General features: G+C 41.8%; 1 protein-coding gene across 9 annotated transcripts in view; it reads left to right on the forward strand.

The window, feature by feature from the left end:
- The window catches only part of tsc2 (TSC complex subunit 2), a 45,550-nt gene that overhangs the window by 3,739 nt on the left and 26,458 nt on the right, over positions 1 to 15,353 (forward strand). For 8 of the 9 annotated variants that reach the window (XR_009788031.1, XM_061769585.1, XM_061769583.1 and 5 more), the window contains exons 2-22: positions 340 to 499; positions 2,311 to 2,397; positions 2,470 to 2,580; positions 2,665 to 2,812; positions 2,991 to 3,108; positions 3,186 to 3,234; positions 3,462 to 3,587; positions 3,691 to 3,764; positions 4,153 to 4,279; positions 5,612 to 5,755; positions 5,846 to 5,983; positions 6,072 to 6,175; positions 6,283 to 6,364; positions 6,619 to 6,774; positions 6,846 to 6,965; positions 7,215 to 7,337; positions 7,404 to 7,510; positions 7,606 to 7,765; positions 10,741 to 10,863; positions 14,351 to 14,485; positions 14,679 to 14,868. Coding sequence is in view for 8 of the 9 variants with exons in the window: in XM_061769585.1 (XP_061625569.1) it covers positions 365 to 499; positions 2,311 to 2,397; positions 2,470 to 2,580; positions 2,665 to 2,812; positions 2,991 to 3,108; positions 3,186 to 3,234; positions 3,462 to 3,587; positions 3,691 to 3,764; positions 4,153 to 4,279; positions 5,612 to 5,755; positions 5,846 to 5,983; positions 6,072 to 6,175; positions 6,283 to 6,364; positions 6,619 to 6,774; positions 6,846 to 6,965; positions 7,215 to 7,337; positions 7,404 to 7,510; positions 7,606 to 7,765; positions 10,741 to 10,863; positions 14,351 to 14,485; positions 14,679 to 14,868 (2,557 nt within the window). In the remaining variant the exon portion in view is untranslated. Of the gene's footprint in view, positions 1 to 339; positions 500 to 2,310; positions 2,398 to 2,469; positions 2,581 to 2,664; positions 2,813 to 2,990; positions 3,109 to 3,185; positions 3,235 to 3,461; positions 3,588 to 3,690; positions 3,765 to 4,152; positions 4,280 to 5,611; positions 5,756 to 5,845; positions 5,984 to 6,071; positions 6,176 to 6,282; positions 6,365 to 6,618; positions 6,775 to 6,845; positions 6,966 to 7,214; positions 7,338 to 7,403; positions 7,511 to 7,605; positions 7,766 to 10,740; positions 10,864 to 14,350; positions 14,486 to 14,678; positions 14,869 to 15,353 lie in introns of those variants that run through there. The other variant, XM_061769591.1, reaches the window with a different exon arrangement.

Raw genomic sequence — 15,353 nt, forward strand, 5'->3', positions numbered from 1 at the left:
TTATTTTGATGGTAAACAAAAAACATCAAAACAGCTGGCATGTTCAAGCATTCTTTTGTATTTTAAATCTGACTTTAATAAGATTTGCTTTGCGCAGTACTCTATAATGCTTTCACTCAAGAAGGTGTTTGATTAACTTGTAATAAATATTTTTTGGTTCTTCAATTTCAATTCAATTGCCACGTGACACTAAGAAAAACTACAGTCTATTATTCTGCGGTCTCCTTTTTAAGCGTCAGTCTCTGCTGTATGATGTGCAGAAAACAAAACAAAACAATGCTGCAGAATAGAGAGAGATCAGTACGCAAATCTTGAAAACGTTTTTCACTCTCTTTGCAGCCTGTGTACCCTGCTTTGCAAAAGGATGAATAAACAACCAAGCAAGGAAAGCTTAAAAGACAAGGTGAAGGGGATATTTGGGCTGGGACCCCCACGTCCTCCCAGCAAACAGAGTGACCACAAACCCTCTGAGTTTATCATTACAGCTGATATCATCAAGGTATGCTATAAAGATTGTTCATGTATGTCAAAGCTCAGCATGCCCTAGGGGTTCCATGACTTTAGATTTTTTCAAGTCGATGTTAATGTGATGGAATTAGAGTCGACTAGTTGGTGATGTTTATTTCTCCAGTATTGTACTGTAATTACAAAAAAACAACAGGAGGAGGGAAAGCTTCGCATTCTATTCTCTTTGATAGTGGTGGGTGATATACACGGGTGTGAAAAAGTTTGCCACCTTCCTGATTTCTTTTTCCTTGCATGATTGTCAGACGTTTCCCATCATCAAACAAATTTAAATATTAGTCAAAGACAACACAAGTAAACACAAAATACAGTTTTTTAATGGTTTTTATTATTAAAACAAAACAATGTATTTATATAGCACATTTCATACAGAAGGTAACTCAATGTGCTTGACATGATTAAAAGAATTAAAAAAAATTTAAAACAAAGAGAAATATAAAGGTGAAATTAAAACAGCGTACAGTGCAAGAAATATTTAAAAGTGGAAATGATTTATAAAGCATGAGAAAAAGGAAGAGTTTTTAAGATTGACTTAAAAACATTCACACTTGGGGCTGACGTCACTTCTGTTGGCAACTTACTCCATTTGTGTGCAGCATAATAGCTAAATGCTGTAGATCTCAGAGCCCTACTGCAAACTTTCTTTCATGTATTCAGGACCTAAACCATTTAGTGATTTATAGACCAGTAGCAGAACTTTAAAATCTATTCTAAAGCTGACTGGGAGACAGTGTAAAGACTTTAGAATTGGAGTAATATGTTCTGAGTCTGACCTCTTTGTTCTAGTCAGAAACCGAGCTGGTCAAAGAACTGACCCTTGAGGCACTCCATAGGTTATTGCCATTCAATGGGATTAAGGGAGAAAAACAATCCAAACCTACATGGCCCTGTGTGGAAAATGTGATTAGACTCCAGTGAAAACTAGTGAGAGCCATTATCCACAAATGGCGAAAACATGCAACAGTGGTGAATCTTCCCAGGAGTGGCCGGCCGACCAAAATTACCCCAGGAGCGCACTGATGACTCATCTAAGAGGTTACTAAACGCAAACGCAACTCTGCTCGTCACCATACCTACAGTGAACCATGGTGGTGGCAACATTGTGCTTTGGGGCTGTGTTTCTTCAGCTGGAACTGGGGCTTTAGTCAAGATGGAGGGAATTATGAACATTTCCAAATAGCAGATAGTGTTAGGGCAAAACCTTCAGGGTTTTTCTAGAAAGCTGAAGATGAAGGGTTGAAGTTAATCTTTCAGCTACAACAATGACCCAAAGCAAACATCCAAATCAACAAAAAAATAACTTCACCAGGAGAAGATAAAGGTTTTGGAATGGCCCAGCCAGCCCGGACCTGAATCTGATCGAAAATCTGTGGGGTGATCTGAAAAAGGCTGTGCACAGAAGATGCCCTCACAATCTGACAGATTTGGTGCATTTTTGCAAAGAAGACTAGGCAAATATTGCCATATCAATATATGCAACATTGATAGACTCTTAACCAAAAACGCTCAAATCCAAGATGCTACAATATAAAGTATGAGCTTGAGGGTGTGCATATTTGTGCAACTGTACATATATAAAAATAAAAAATCCCCTTAAAAGATTTCAATTAGTTTTTCAATTGAGTTGTACACGTTATCGGTCACATTAAAGGTGGAAAAAGATTTGAAATGGTTTGTCTTGTTCTCATTTTTCTGCATTACAAAAACCTGGCATTTGAACGGGTGTGTAAAACGTTTTATATCCACTGTAGTTTTTACCTCCCTCTCTCCATCTTTTGTTTTCAGGAGCTCCACCCCGAATGTGGCCTAAATAACCGTCTTCGCACAGTAAATCACATCTGTGATCTTGCCAAAACAAAAAGATTTGAGGAGGTGAGTGCTCTCATATTGTGGGGGATGTAAATGCATGAAAACCTACATTTATACTGTGTGTATGTTTCACAGCATGCAGTAGAGGCAGTGTGGAAAGCTGTGGAGGACATTCTGACACAGGAACAGCCTCCTGAGGCCAGACATGCTGTTCTCCAGCTGCTCAGGGCCATTATCCAGGGACAGGTTGATACATACAACATAGACAAGTCTTCAAAATCTTAACACATCTATTTCCAAAGACATATTCATTCATGTTTCTTTTGGAAGGGTGAGAGACTTGGGGCCCTGAGAGCTTACTTTTTCAATGTGATCAGAGACTATCAACCATGCAACGAAGATCTTTCTGATAGACTGGAAGTCTTCAAGGCCCTAACTGAGAATGGGAAGGACATCACATACCTTGAGGAAGACATAGGTGAATGAGCTGAAATAAAAAAAGCTTCACTCGGGTCATTGTTAGGGTCTTCATCATAACGCCACTAGAATGGCAATTGTAGTAATCATCGTTTTTTTTTGTGCTACTCAGCAATTTTCAAGTTTTCACTGCATCTACCATTAAATATTTTCTCATCTCTTTTTGGCTTCTTCCTTAGCTCGCTTTGTGCTGTTGTGGATGGACATAGGTCTCACCTCTGACTTTCTTTATGTTCTTGTTAATCTGGTGAAATTCAACAGCTGCTACTTAGACCAAAATGTCTCCATCATGGTCCAGTAAGTCAAAACCACCAATGTTGCTGTCCTTCCTTATTCTCTAACTGGCTATGATTGAGATTTTTGCTTTTCTGCAGGAAAATCTGTCTTCTGTGCAACAGAACAACCTCTTCAACAGATATTGAGGTTGGTTCCGTGTACTCAAGTTATTAAAAATGTAGGTCAATTTGACTATCCATTATTTTGATGCAGAATATGAATGAATGCAACCATTTATTTGGAATAAAGGGGTACACAAAATTCTTACATTGGTAGTGACATTTTGGAAAAACCAAACTTTTTACAAAAATGTTTTGCATGACCTTATGGACTGCAGCATTTGACAAACCTGATCCTTGTTTTTTATGTTTCAGGTGGCTCTTCAAGTCCTTGATGCAGTGGTGTGTTACAACTGCCTCCCCTCAGACTCTCTCGGTGTCTTCATCATCACACTGTGTCGCACAGTCAATGTCAAAGAGTTTTGTGAATCCTGCTGGAATGTAGGTAGAAATGCATATGAATGCTCTCAATTTGAAAGGACTAAATAATGAACTGCCGCCTCCTCTTGTTTGTTGTTGTCTCGTGCTACTACTTCTGCTCCAGTTGATGAGGAAAGTGTGTGGGACTCACCTTGGCCACAGTGCTATTTACACAATGTGCCGTATAATGGAAGAGAGGTATTGTTACTATTCTGCCCTCTTTCACATTAAAACATACAATCTCGAGTTGTGAAGCACAGTGTGCAATATTTCAGTAATCCTGCTCATACTTGAATATCTAAACTGTACAATACCTCCGCAACCTATAATACTTAAATAGCTAAATTATTATATCTTTGCACATGACATACACATTTTTGCAGATAAACTAACTTTATCAAACTCTTTTTATATTGTTCTTATGTACATTGCTTAGCACCCATCTTTTTTTTGTGATGGGGAACTAGCAAAGTAAGAATTTCATTGTTCATTGTTGCCATGGTATTTTTGTTGTTTTGAATTCATTTTTGCAGATTGGTATGGTTCACTCGTTTTTGTCTCCCTGACCTCCCGTCTTGTCCCTCAGGGTGTACATGGAAGATGCCCCGTTGTTGAGAGGAGCTGTGTTCTTTATTGGAATGGCACTGTGGGGAGCACACAGGCTTCCTGCACTCAAAAACACCCCCACACTGGTTCTGCCTTCTTTTTACAAGGTAAAACATATGCAACCCATGCTGTTTTTGTCATAATTTCGTATCTCCGCATCACTCCTGGTTCTACACCTGAAGAAACGGCATAGTCCCTAATGCACACAATGACTATTTTTTTTTACCATTTATTATTTTTATTGTTTAGCATTTATTTATTTATAATACTTTATTAGGTTTACCCGGAAAGTCTGAGGAGTTCCAATGCAATATATTGCACTTTTTGTAGTAGGGGGAAATCCTGCCTTTTGAAAGATAATAGTCAGTTTAGATTTAGGTTAAGTTTTGTTTTGTTTGTAGTTTGCACTGGTGTTGAACTGACTGAAAGGTCTTTCGAATATGTTGTTATACATGCAATATAATAGAAGCATCTCGGTATGATATGAGGGTTGTTCACATGTATTCCAGTGTTGCCTTGAGATATGACTTCTTTGAGATACAAGCCGTTGATGAGATGAGTAGTCTTTGGTGTCAGGTGACTCAAATCACTTCACAACAAGCAGCACTTTGGCAGATAACAGTAAATATTCTTCAAAATGAAGGCTTCAAGCTGTTTATTACAGCTCTCAGCTGAAGGTTACTGTCAAAGTTTAAAATCAACAAAAAAAGAGGATTACATGTTGTGTATTTCAAGCAACTACGTAGATTCTGCTAGTTCAATGCTAGCATACAACGGGAAACACCAAAGGCACACGGGCTAACAATTAGCATCTACTGTCTGTGACGGTGTTGTTACCCTTTGAGCTGTGGATATCTGAACACAAATGGTAGCAACACATGTAGACAGAAATATAACAATATTCACAGGCATATATTCTTTACCTTCTGCAAAGAACGACTAATATTACTGCCAGTTTCAGAAGCCCAGAGGGGAGCTGAGTCTCCAGTACAGTATATGCGTATGTCTGTCTTGAACACCAAAATGAGCAGCACAATGTGAGGAAGTGTGACAAAAATAAAATGCTTTAAAATTCCATTTAATTTTGTCATTACTGTACGTTTCTGTGAAGTATAATATTATAGAGTGCTATTTTTCTTGTTTTATTTTTGGAAGGCTGGAATGGATTAATTTCCTGTTGTACTAGAGCGGCTCCAACTACCGGAGACAAATTCCTTGTGTGTTTTGGACGTACTTGGCAAATAAAGATGATTCTGATTCATTTCAATGGAGAAAGATGTTTTGATTAAGGAATGTAGTCAAGGAATGAAATAAACTTGTAGCTCAAGGCACCATTGTATATGGATAAAGCAATCTACCTCACAGAATACAAGCACACACAATAGAATTATGGTACACAATGGAAAGATGACTGCTGGGATATGCTCTCTACCGTTAAGGCCATGTCTTGTGCCAACGAGGTGGTGTCCTATGAAATCGTCCTCTCTATCACCCGGCTGATCAAGAAATACGGCAAGGAGCTGCAAGTCGTTACTTGGGACATTCTGCTGGGCATCATAGAGCGGCTGTTGCAGCAGATTCAGGTACATGCGGAGGCACGCACAAACACACAAACCTGATATCTTCAATGCAAAAGGCCTTCTTTACTGGAATGTTCTTATTTGTCCTCATAGGCAATAGGCAGTGCTGAATTGAAGGCAATCGTCTATGAGCTGTTGACAACAGTAGAAGAGCTGTATGAGCAGAATGGTTACCATGGTTCCACAGAGAAGTTCTTCAGTCTAGTGGAGAAGTGTGCCGACAAAAGACCTGTTAGTCTTGTGCATTTCCCCATACTATTAGCAGCCTTTTTTTTTTTTTTACATACAATATCTTTGACCCTCTATGTTTGTGTGCAAGGATGCGTCAGTGCTGACCCTCATCTCGTACAGGGCCCAGTCCATCCAGCCCGCCAAGGACGGCTGGATTCAGAGCCTTCACCGACTCATGGAGAAATTCTTTAGGTGGGATAAACACACTGATATTATAGTTTGACACAGTATTTTTAAGTCCACCACACACCCTGAATCTGTTGTTTCATGATGGTTCCGGTCCACGGTCTCCCTAAAAGGAATGAGGGCCGCAGCGTGATCAGGATCAAAGTGCTTCACATTCTGTCTTTTGTTTTAAGCACTAACCGTCAACTGTATGAGGTATGTATACAATTTTATTTTAATATTGTTGCGCCCCTCTGCATCATTTGAAATACCGTAGCGCATGCTCTTAATTTTTGTTCCACGCATTTTCCGTTTGACGTGATGCTGTCACAGATGATACAATTTTAATAGCAGTTGTGAAATTAATTGTAAGAAAGTGGAAATGGAAAAGTGTGTTTAAAGGGACTGTTATTTTTCAACAATGAATGACCCTAATTGTAATAGAATTTCATCATTATTTTCTCCCTCAGGATGAGCTGATAGAAATGGTAGTGATCCCCCAGCTTAGTGGCATCGCTGAAGACCGAGACCTGGCTGTAACAAAACAAGCTACCCAGCTTTTGGTGGACTTGGCTGAGGGCTGTAACACCCACCACTTCACTAGCCTGTTGGACATTATTGAGCGGGTATGAGCAGATTAAACAGCGTATTTTAAACCGTAGCATGTGTCAAGTGTGTTCTGATTGCCGCTTTCTAGGTTGCCAGTCGTTCTCTGGTGTGTTCAGGACCTGTTGACGTTTCAGAGAGGGAGCACACAGCCGAATCTCCTATGGAGGATGTCAGGACTGCGATTTTGGGACTACTTGAGATTCTTCAGGTAGTTTAATAGCAATTATTTTTATTTAATGTTTAAGTTACTAAATGAAGATTATGAAAACCACTGGTTAAAATGAAAGGAATTTATAAAAAACAGTTTGACAGACCATCTGACAAAAAAAATAAATGCAATGTTGTTTTGTTATTAATCTGCAGAAAACATGGTACCAGTTCCTTAGATTTTGAACTAATCTTTCATATTTTTCTTTGCTGATTACATTAAGATGGTGTGAATTGTTTTCCCCTCTAGAGCAAGCTTTACAGTCTACCAGCCAGCCACGCCACTCGTGTTTATGAGTTGCTGATCAGCCATCTGCAGCTCCACTACAAGAACAAATACTATTCTATGATTGCTTCTAGTATCAGACTACAGGTAAGTGCAACAGCAACTACATTTACAAGATTCATTTCTGATCAGTTCGCTTTCTTTTGTCTTTAGGTGTTTGACTTCTTCCTGATGATGCGAGCAGACTCTCTTCATCGCGTTGGTGTCCCCAACAAAGATGGTGCCATGAGGTTTAGCCCTTATTGCTACTGTGATATGGGGTTAGTGCGTGTACACACACACACACATACACGCACACACTCTAACCCTTAATCACTGATTGATTTCATATTGCTTTTGTCTTTCAATGATTCAGGGAGCCAGAAAAAAGACCAAATGAGAAGAAGCCAACATCTCCCCCTGCCAGTGGCCCTCCTCCTCCCACTCCTCAACCTTCTTCTATCACCGCAACAATACGATCTGCCAACCTGCCCTACTCACCTGCTTTTAGTGTTCTCCTGCAGTGCCTCAAGATGGTACACATGATTATTATATTCAACTCATTTCTCCTTGAAAAGACACACAGTGGTTGCATTAGAGATGTGCAAGGACTAAATAAGAGTAGCTATGGCTATGGTCTTGTATTTGCTCCACCTGCTTAATGGAGCCCTATGGGTGGCACAAGCCAGTGCAAACTGTAGGCCGGTGCCAAGCCCAGATAAATGCAGAGGGTTGCGTCAGGAAGGGCATACGGCTTAAAACTTTGCCAAACAAATATGAGCGTTCTTCTAAAGAATTCCATACCGGATCGGTCGTGGCCCGGGTTAACAACATCCACCACCGGCACCGTTAACCTGCAGGGCGCCGGTGGAAATTTAGCAACTGTGGGTCGAAGACGAAGGAGAGGTGGAAAGCAGGTTCTTAGGCAGAAAGAGAAGAGGAAAGCACAGAGCCTAGAATTGAAAGTGGGGAGTTCGAATGTTGGTACTATGACAGGAAAATCTCAGGAGTTGGGTGTCATGCTGATTAGGAGAAAGGTTGATGTATTATGTGTCCAGGAGAGCAGGTGGAAAGGCAGTAAGGCTAGAAGTTTAGGGGCAGGGTTTAAATGATTTTACCATGGGGTAGATGGGAAGAGAAATGGAGTAGGGGTTATTTTAAAGGAAGAGTTAGCTAAGAATGTCTTACAGGTGAAAAGAGTGTCAGATCGAGTGATGAGGCTAAAACTGTGATTAGCGGCTATACTTCACAGGTAGGATGTGACAAGGTGAAAGAGAAATTCTGGAAGGAGCTAGACGAAGTAGTTCTGAGCATCCCAGACAGAGAGAGAGTTCTGATTGGTGCAGATCGTAATGTACATGTTGGTGAAGGAAACAGGGGTGATGAAGAAGTGATGGGTAAGTACGGCATTCAGAAAAGGAACTTGGAGGGACAGATGGTGGTAGACTTTGCAAAAAGGATGCAAATGGCTGTAGTGAACACTTTTTTCCAGAAGAGGCAGGAACATAGGGTGACCTACAAGAGCGGAGGTAGCAGCACGCAGGTGGATTACATCTTGTGCAGACGATGTAATCTGAAGGAGGTTACCGACTGTAAGGTAGTGGTAGGGGAGAGTGTGGCTGGACAGAATAGGATGGTGGTGTGTAAGAGGACTCTGGTGGTGGGGAGGAAGATTAGGAAGACAAAAGGCACAGCAGAGAACCATGTGGTGGAAGCTGAGACAAGACAGTGTTGTTCAGCTTTTCGGGAAGAGGTGAGACAGGCTCTCGGTGGACAGGACGAGCTTCCAGAAGACTGGACCAGTACAGCCAAGGTGATCAGAGAGACAGACAGGAGAGTACTTGGTCTATCTTCTGGCAGGAAAGGAGAGAAGGAGACTTGGTGGTGGAACCTCAAAGTAAAGGAAATCATACAAGGAAAGAGGTTAGCTAAGAAGAAGTGGGACACTGAGAGGAGAAAGGAATACATGAAGATGCGACGTAGGGCAAAGGTAGAGGTAGCAAAGGCCAAACAAGAGGCATATGATGACACTAAAGAAGGAGAAAAGGATTCATACGGGTTGGCCAGACAGAGGGATAGAGATGGGAATGATGTGCATCAGGTTAGGGTGATTAAAGATAGAGATGGAAATGTGTTGCCTGGTGCCAGTAGTGTGCTGGATAGATGGAAAGAATACTTTGAGGAGTTGATGAATGAGGAAAAATAGCAGCAGTGGACCAGTAAGTGGCAATGCTTAGTAAGGGGCAAGTAAGAAAGGCATTAAAGAGGATGGAAAATGGAAAGGCAGTTGGTCCTGATGACATTCCTGTGGAGGTATGGAAGCATCTAGGAGAGGTGGCCGTGGAGTTTTTTACCAGCTTGTTTAACCGAATTCCAGCGGGTGAGAAGATGCCTGAGGGATGGAGGAAAAGTGTACTGGTGACTATTTTTCAGAACAAGGATGATATGCAGAGCTGTGGGAACTATAGAGGAATAAAGTTGATGAGCCACACAATGAAGTTATGGGAAAGAGTAGTGGAGGCTAGACTCAGGACACAAGTGAGTGTTTACGAGCAACAGTATGGTTTCATGCCTAGAACGAGTACCACAGATGCATTATTTGCCTTGAGGATGTTTGTGGAAAAGTGTAGAGAAGGTCAGAAGGAGCTACATTGTGTTTTTGTGGATCTAGAGAAAGCCTAAGACAGAGTACCCAGAGAGAAACTGTGGTACTGCATGCGGAAGTCTGGAGCGGCAGAGAAGTATGTATGACGAGTACAGGGCATGTATGAGGGCAGCAGAACAGCGGTGAGGTATTCTGTAGGTGTGACAGAGGAGTTTAAGGTGGAGGTGGGACTGCATCAGGGGTCAGCCCGGAGCCATTTCCTCTTTGCAATCGTGATGGATAGGCTGACAGATGAGGTTAGACTGGAATCCCCGTGGACCATGATGTTTGTAGATGACATTGTGATCTGCAGTGAAATCATGAAACAGGTGGAGCAACAGTTAGAAAGGTGGAGGCATGAATTGGAAAGGAGAGGAATGAAGATTAGCCAAAGTAATATATGTGCATGAATGAGAGGGGTGGAGGGGAAAGAGTGAGGCTACAGGGAGAAGAGATATTCTGAAGAGGTTCTCTCTAGGAGTGACCAGGTTGGATAAAATTAGAAATGAGCTCATCAGAGGGACAACCATGGTTAGATGTTTTGTAGAAAAGTTAGAGAGAGCAGACTTGGATGGTTTGGACACATCCAGATGAAAGAGTGAGTATATTGGTAGAAGGGTGATGAGGATGGAACTGCCAGGCAAGAGAGATCGAAGAAGACCAAAGAGAAGGTTGATAGATGTAGTGAGGGAAGACACGAGGGCAGTTGGTGTTAGAGAGGAAGATGCAGCAGATAGGCTTGCATGGAAAAGGATGACACGCTGTGGCGACCCCTAACGGGACAAGCCGAAAGGAAAAGAAAAAGATTTGCTTCACATGCTTAAAACTTTGAATACTCATCAACACCATTTTGTTTTATTTGTGCAGGAGACTGATTGGAAGGTGCTGAAATTGGTCCTGGAGAAGTTGCCTTGGACGCTGCAGTACAAAGTTCTACTGCTAACATCACCTTGCAGTTTAGACCAGCTTTGTTCTTCTCTCTGCTGCATGGTAGGACATTCCCAGTCAAACCATGTACAGTATGTACACTATCAAAGCCACTTCTCTGTGACATGACAAGGCCTGTCACAATAATTACTCTGTCAACTTATTGTTTAATGAATAAAATCGACACGATAGTTTTTCTATACTCGATAAATTGTCATTACTGTGGTGAGCTAATGAGGTAGCGAGTTAAGGAACTAAACAGCTCGCTCCATCGTGGCAAAGTCGTTTAAAATGTCAGCGCTTCTACGAGTTGTTTTGTGTTAGTCCCCAATTACCACAAACATGGGAGCGTTAAGTGTTTACTAATCATAACCTCAGCGGCACACATTATTCAGCCAGTAGTTGACTACACCAAAGGTCAATGTGTACAGGTATTTTAACTCATTCACTGCCAGCCGTTTCCTGAGCAGGGAACCCCTAGATTGCCAGGCATTTTCGAGCAATTTCACAGATTTTCCGAATGAAAGATCAGACTCTCTTCTTTCATCAGAAAAAACGTTTTCTCTCTAGCTTATACTGTTCTTTAGTAATCAGCAGTCAAATATAGGCTACGTTCAGCCAAATCTGTTCTGGTAGAAAAAAATGGAGAAAACAGCCTTTTTGTGAAAGCAGACAGATCAAGCAGAACAATGACTTTGACAGCAATATATATATTTTTTTGTGAAAATCTCAAACATCTGAACGTAAAACAACACTGAGAAAGTACTTTTGACTGAAAAAATATTTATGTGCAAGTACAGAATTTACATTAGACAAAAATGTATGAACAAATGGGCCTCCCACACATTCTCCTTGAAACCAGTCACTACTTCTGCTTGAAGCAGAACATGTGCAGATTACAAATATAACTATTACTATAAAAATACATTGACGAAATTGCTGTCGTGGGACGTCGAAAAAAAAAAAAGCTTTCAATTACCTTTTTTTGTCTGCACTGCGTACTGGAATGGGAGTCGAACGTCTGCTGGATGCATAACCTGTAAGTTTAAAAAAAATACATATAATTACTAGAGAATAGTTTTTATTGATGACGTGTTTTGCAAGAGTAAAAAAACAACAACACATTACTCTTCTTCCCAATCCTAAAAGACACTCGACCCGGGGGTGTTGAATTCCTGCAAGATGGACGAAATGGAAAATTCAAATCAGTACTGGCAACAGATGTTACATTGTAATGTGAACTAGTGGGACTAAATTCTGTTTTTATGTAACAAGGATTGAAGGAGCGTCTTTGCTCGCTAAATGTAGCTAACGTGAGCTGCAAACAAGTTACCTTTGTCTTTGCCGGAGTTCGTCGATCTTCATCGGCCTGGATCAGCCAGCAAGCGGCTGAGAGCATCTCGCCATATGGATGAGCCGGCATTTTGCGCGATAGCTTTGGAACAAAGCGATCGGCTCGGAGCGTCATCCTTTATTCCCCATGATCTAAGGCGTCAATCCTGTCAGTCGCAGGAATATTTTTCTTGCCTTGGCGCAATAAATTTCTAGTACCAAAGCGTTTTTATTTTTATTTTGTCTTCTCTCTTTTCAGCCATTGTTTGTCTCTTCTCATTGTCTCTTGTCCCCTACCGGCCCACCCCTCCTTCTTCCTCTGAGGGTGGGACATTCACCTCAAGGCGTTGTTGCCCTCTACAGGATGCCAATCCTCATTCCAGTTATCCAGTGGCTTGACGATCACACACAAACTGCATAAGACCCTCCCCCAGCCATACCCGTTAAAAAAAACCCATTGACGTCTTTAGACTGCATTGGCAGGGAATAGATGGATTCTTAATGACGTCTTTGGACGGCATTGGCATGGAATGACAGGTGATGGGCTCGTCTTCAGCGGGCCAACCACACAGTTGCGGGTTTTACATGGAGACTTTTGTCATTCTGACTGAAGACCTCTGGTCAACTGTTTACATGTGACGTGATCTATTCTGAGCGGGTGTATACATGACGTGCACTACATTTAATTGGAACAGCCAAGTGACATGCGCACTTCGTTGGGAACGCCACATCATTTATCAGGATGGGGGTCCGTCGTCTATTCAGCATAGTAGTTGGGATTGTTTTCATACGATAGTAAAAAAACAAAACAATAAAAACAACTTAGAAGTAGTTAAAAACAAGATCTCCGTCGCATATGAACTCCGTCGCGAGTGCGTAAACGATGTCACCGCGCATTTACCGTATTTTCACGACCACAGGGCACACCGTATTAAAAGGCGCAGTCTCAGTTATGGGGTCTATTTCTGTATTTAACACATACATAAGGCACACCGTATTATTGGGCGCAGGCATGGTAAAACATACACTAGCTTAAAACATATGGTAGCATGCATGCACGCTAAAACAATGTTTTTAAAAAGGCAGCGGGAGCAAAACTGAGTTCGGTTGTACTTTATTGAAGTATTTAACAATGTACTCACGTTATTTTTGGATCAATCCTCATCCACAAATCCATCAAATTCCTCATCTTCTGTATCCGAAATGAACAGCTGGGCAAGTTCTCCAACAAACGCGCCGGGTTCCCTCTCGTCATTGTCAGAGTCAGTCTCGTTGCCGGGGGGCTGTTCAGCAATGATGCCGGCTTTTGCGAAAGCTCGGACAACAGTCAAAGCAGATACCTTAGCCCAAGCATCCACAATCCATTCACATATGGTGGCGCCCATGTCAACAGCGGCTGTGACATGGGCGCGCCTGGAGTCACAGATCAACAGGGATGGTGACGCGTGGGAAAAAACATCCGGTCTCTCTACGTACACCTCACTCAGCCACTCTCTCATTTTCTCCTCGTCCATCAAGCCCTTTTGATTGGCCTTAACGATGACTTCGGCTGGAAACTTTTCTTTAGGCAGCATCTTCCTCTTAAAAATCACCAAAGGTGGCAGTTTCTATCCATTACCATGGCAACCAAGCACAACAGTAAAAGCCGACTTCTCGTGCCCCGTTGTGCGTATCGCTACCGTGGTGGTCCCCTTCGCTACAGTGTGGTTCACCGGGATGTCGGAGGTGAGCGGCACCTCCTCCATGTTGGTGATGTGGTTGGGGTGGATGTTTTTGTCTGCAATCTTGTTACTGCAGTAGGAGCGGAATATGGCCATCTTTTCCTTGTAATCCGCCGGAAGTTGCTGCGCCATGGTAGTCCTTACCCGGATGGATAGATGTCACCGTTTCATAAAATGAAAGCACCAAGACTGACCTCTTTGAAAATGTTCGATTTTCATTTCTTCTGCAAGTGTTATTGCCCCCGGTCGAATGGTGACTGTAGAGATGCTTCTCCTGGCTGTTCTTTGCCCATTAATCCAGCCACCTCACCTTGTTTCCGCGGAAACTCTGCTTCGTCTTCTTGACTTGGCGAAGTCCACTTGCGAACCGTGGATTCGTTGATCTTGAATTCTCACAATTATCATTTATCGTAATAGTTTTTTGGAAAATATTGTCTAATTTTTTTTTTATTGTGACAGGCCTAGACACAACTCAGGTTTGCTTCTTTTGCATGTAGGTGACAGACAGGCTGATTTCAGAACGTTTGAAGAAGACACCGGAAGGATTTTCAAGAACGGATGTTCAGCTGGCAGTGGTTCCTGTCCTAACAGCAATCACCTCCTACCACACCTATCTGGAGCAATCAAGACAAGTAAAAAACCACAGTCTGTAGAAGCAGTCTTTGACCATTACACTAAACCTTTGAGCTATTTTTGACCTTTTGACCATTAATCATCCAAAATTTTGTCTATATAGTAATAGCTACTATTTATGCGGAGTGAAAGAGTTCCAAGTACACTCATACTTGAACTCAATTGCAATGACCTTTCCTTTCTCTCTTGTAGAGAGAGTTGGTCCAGTGTCTTGAGACAGGCCTCATTTACCGCTGTGCCAAGCAGTGTGTGGTGGCTCTTACAATGTGCACGGTGGAGATGCCTGACATCATGATCAAGCTGCTGCCTGCTCTTATTGTCAAACTCACCCACATCTCTGCAACAGTTGCCATGGCATCTCCAATGCTTGAGTTCCTTTCAAGTGAGTACTATAAACACTTGGTCTTTGTAACCAATGTTAGAAGATTGAGGTACAAGTAGCACGAGACAAGTGGCCACCATCTTGGTAGAATTTTCAAAAAAACATGGAAGGAGCACTTCAAACGCCTCTACAATACTCTATAATAAATAAATTCATGAAAAAAGAATTTAGTAAAATACATGACCTATTCTACTGCCTACACTGGTCTCCTCACTAAGTTCAATTTCCGCTCTTCCTAATGAAGTGGGCAATTCACCCATGAATGCTATGTCACCATGAAAGAAGGGGGGGAAAAAAACAAGAATGTTGTGCTGATGTAGTTTGTTCTGCTTGTGGGTCAAATGTCAACAATTGCGTAGTTTTGACCAAAGAATGAGCATGAATTATCATGAGCTATACTACATGGCTATTGGTGCATTGATGTGGGTGAATTTGGCGGAATAATTCTACTCACGTCGTTCAGTGACATTGCGGCTTTTAGGTGG

Source organism: Phyllopteryx taeniolatus, chromosome 4, assembly GCF_024500385.1.
Source record: "Phyllopteryx taeniolatus isolate TA_2022b chromosome 4, UOR_Ptae_1.2, whole genome shotgun sequence".
Lineage (NCBI taxonomy): Eukaryota > Metazoa > Chordata > Actinopteri > Syngnathiformes > Syngnathidae > Phyllopteryx > Phyllopteryx taeniolatus.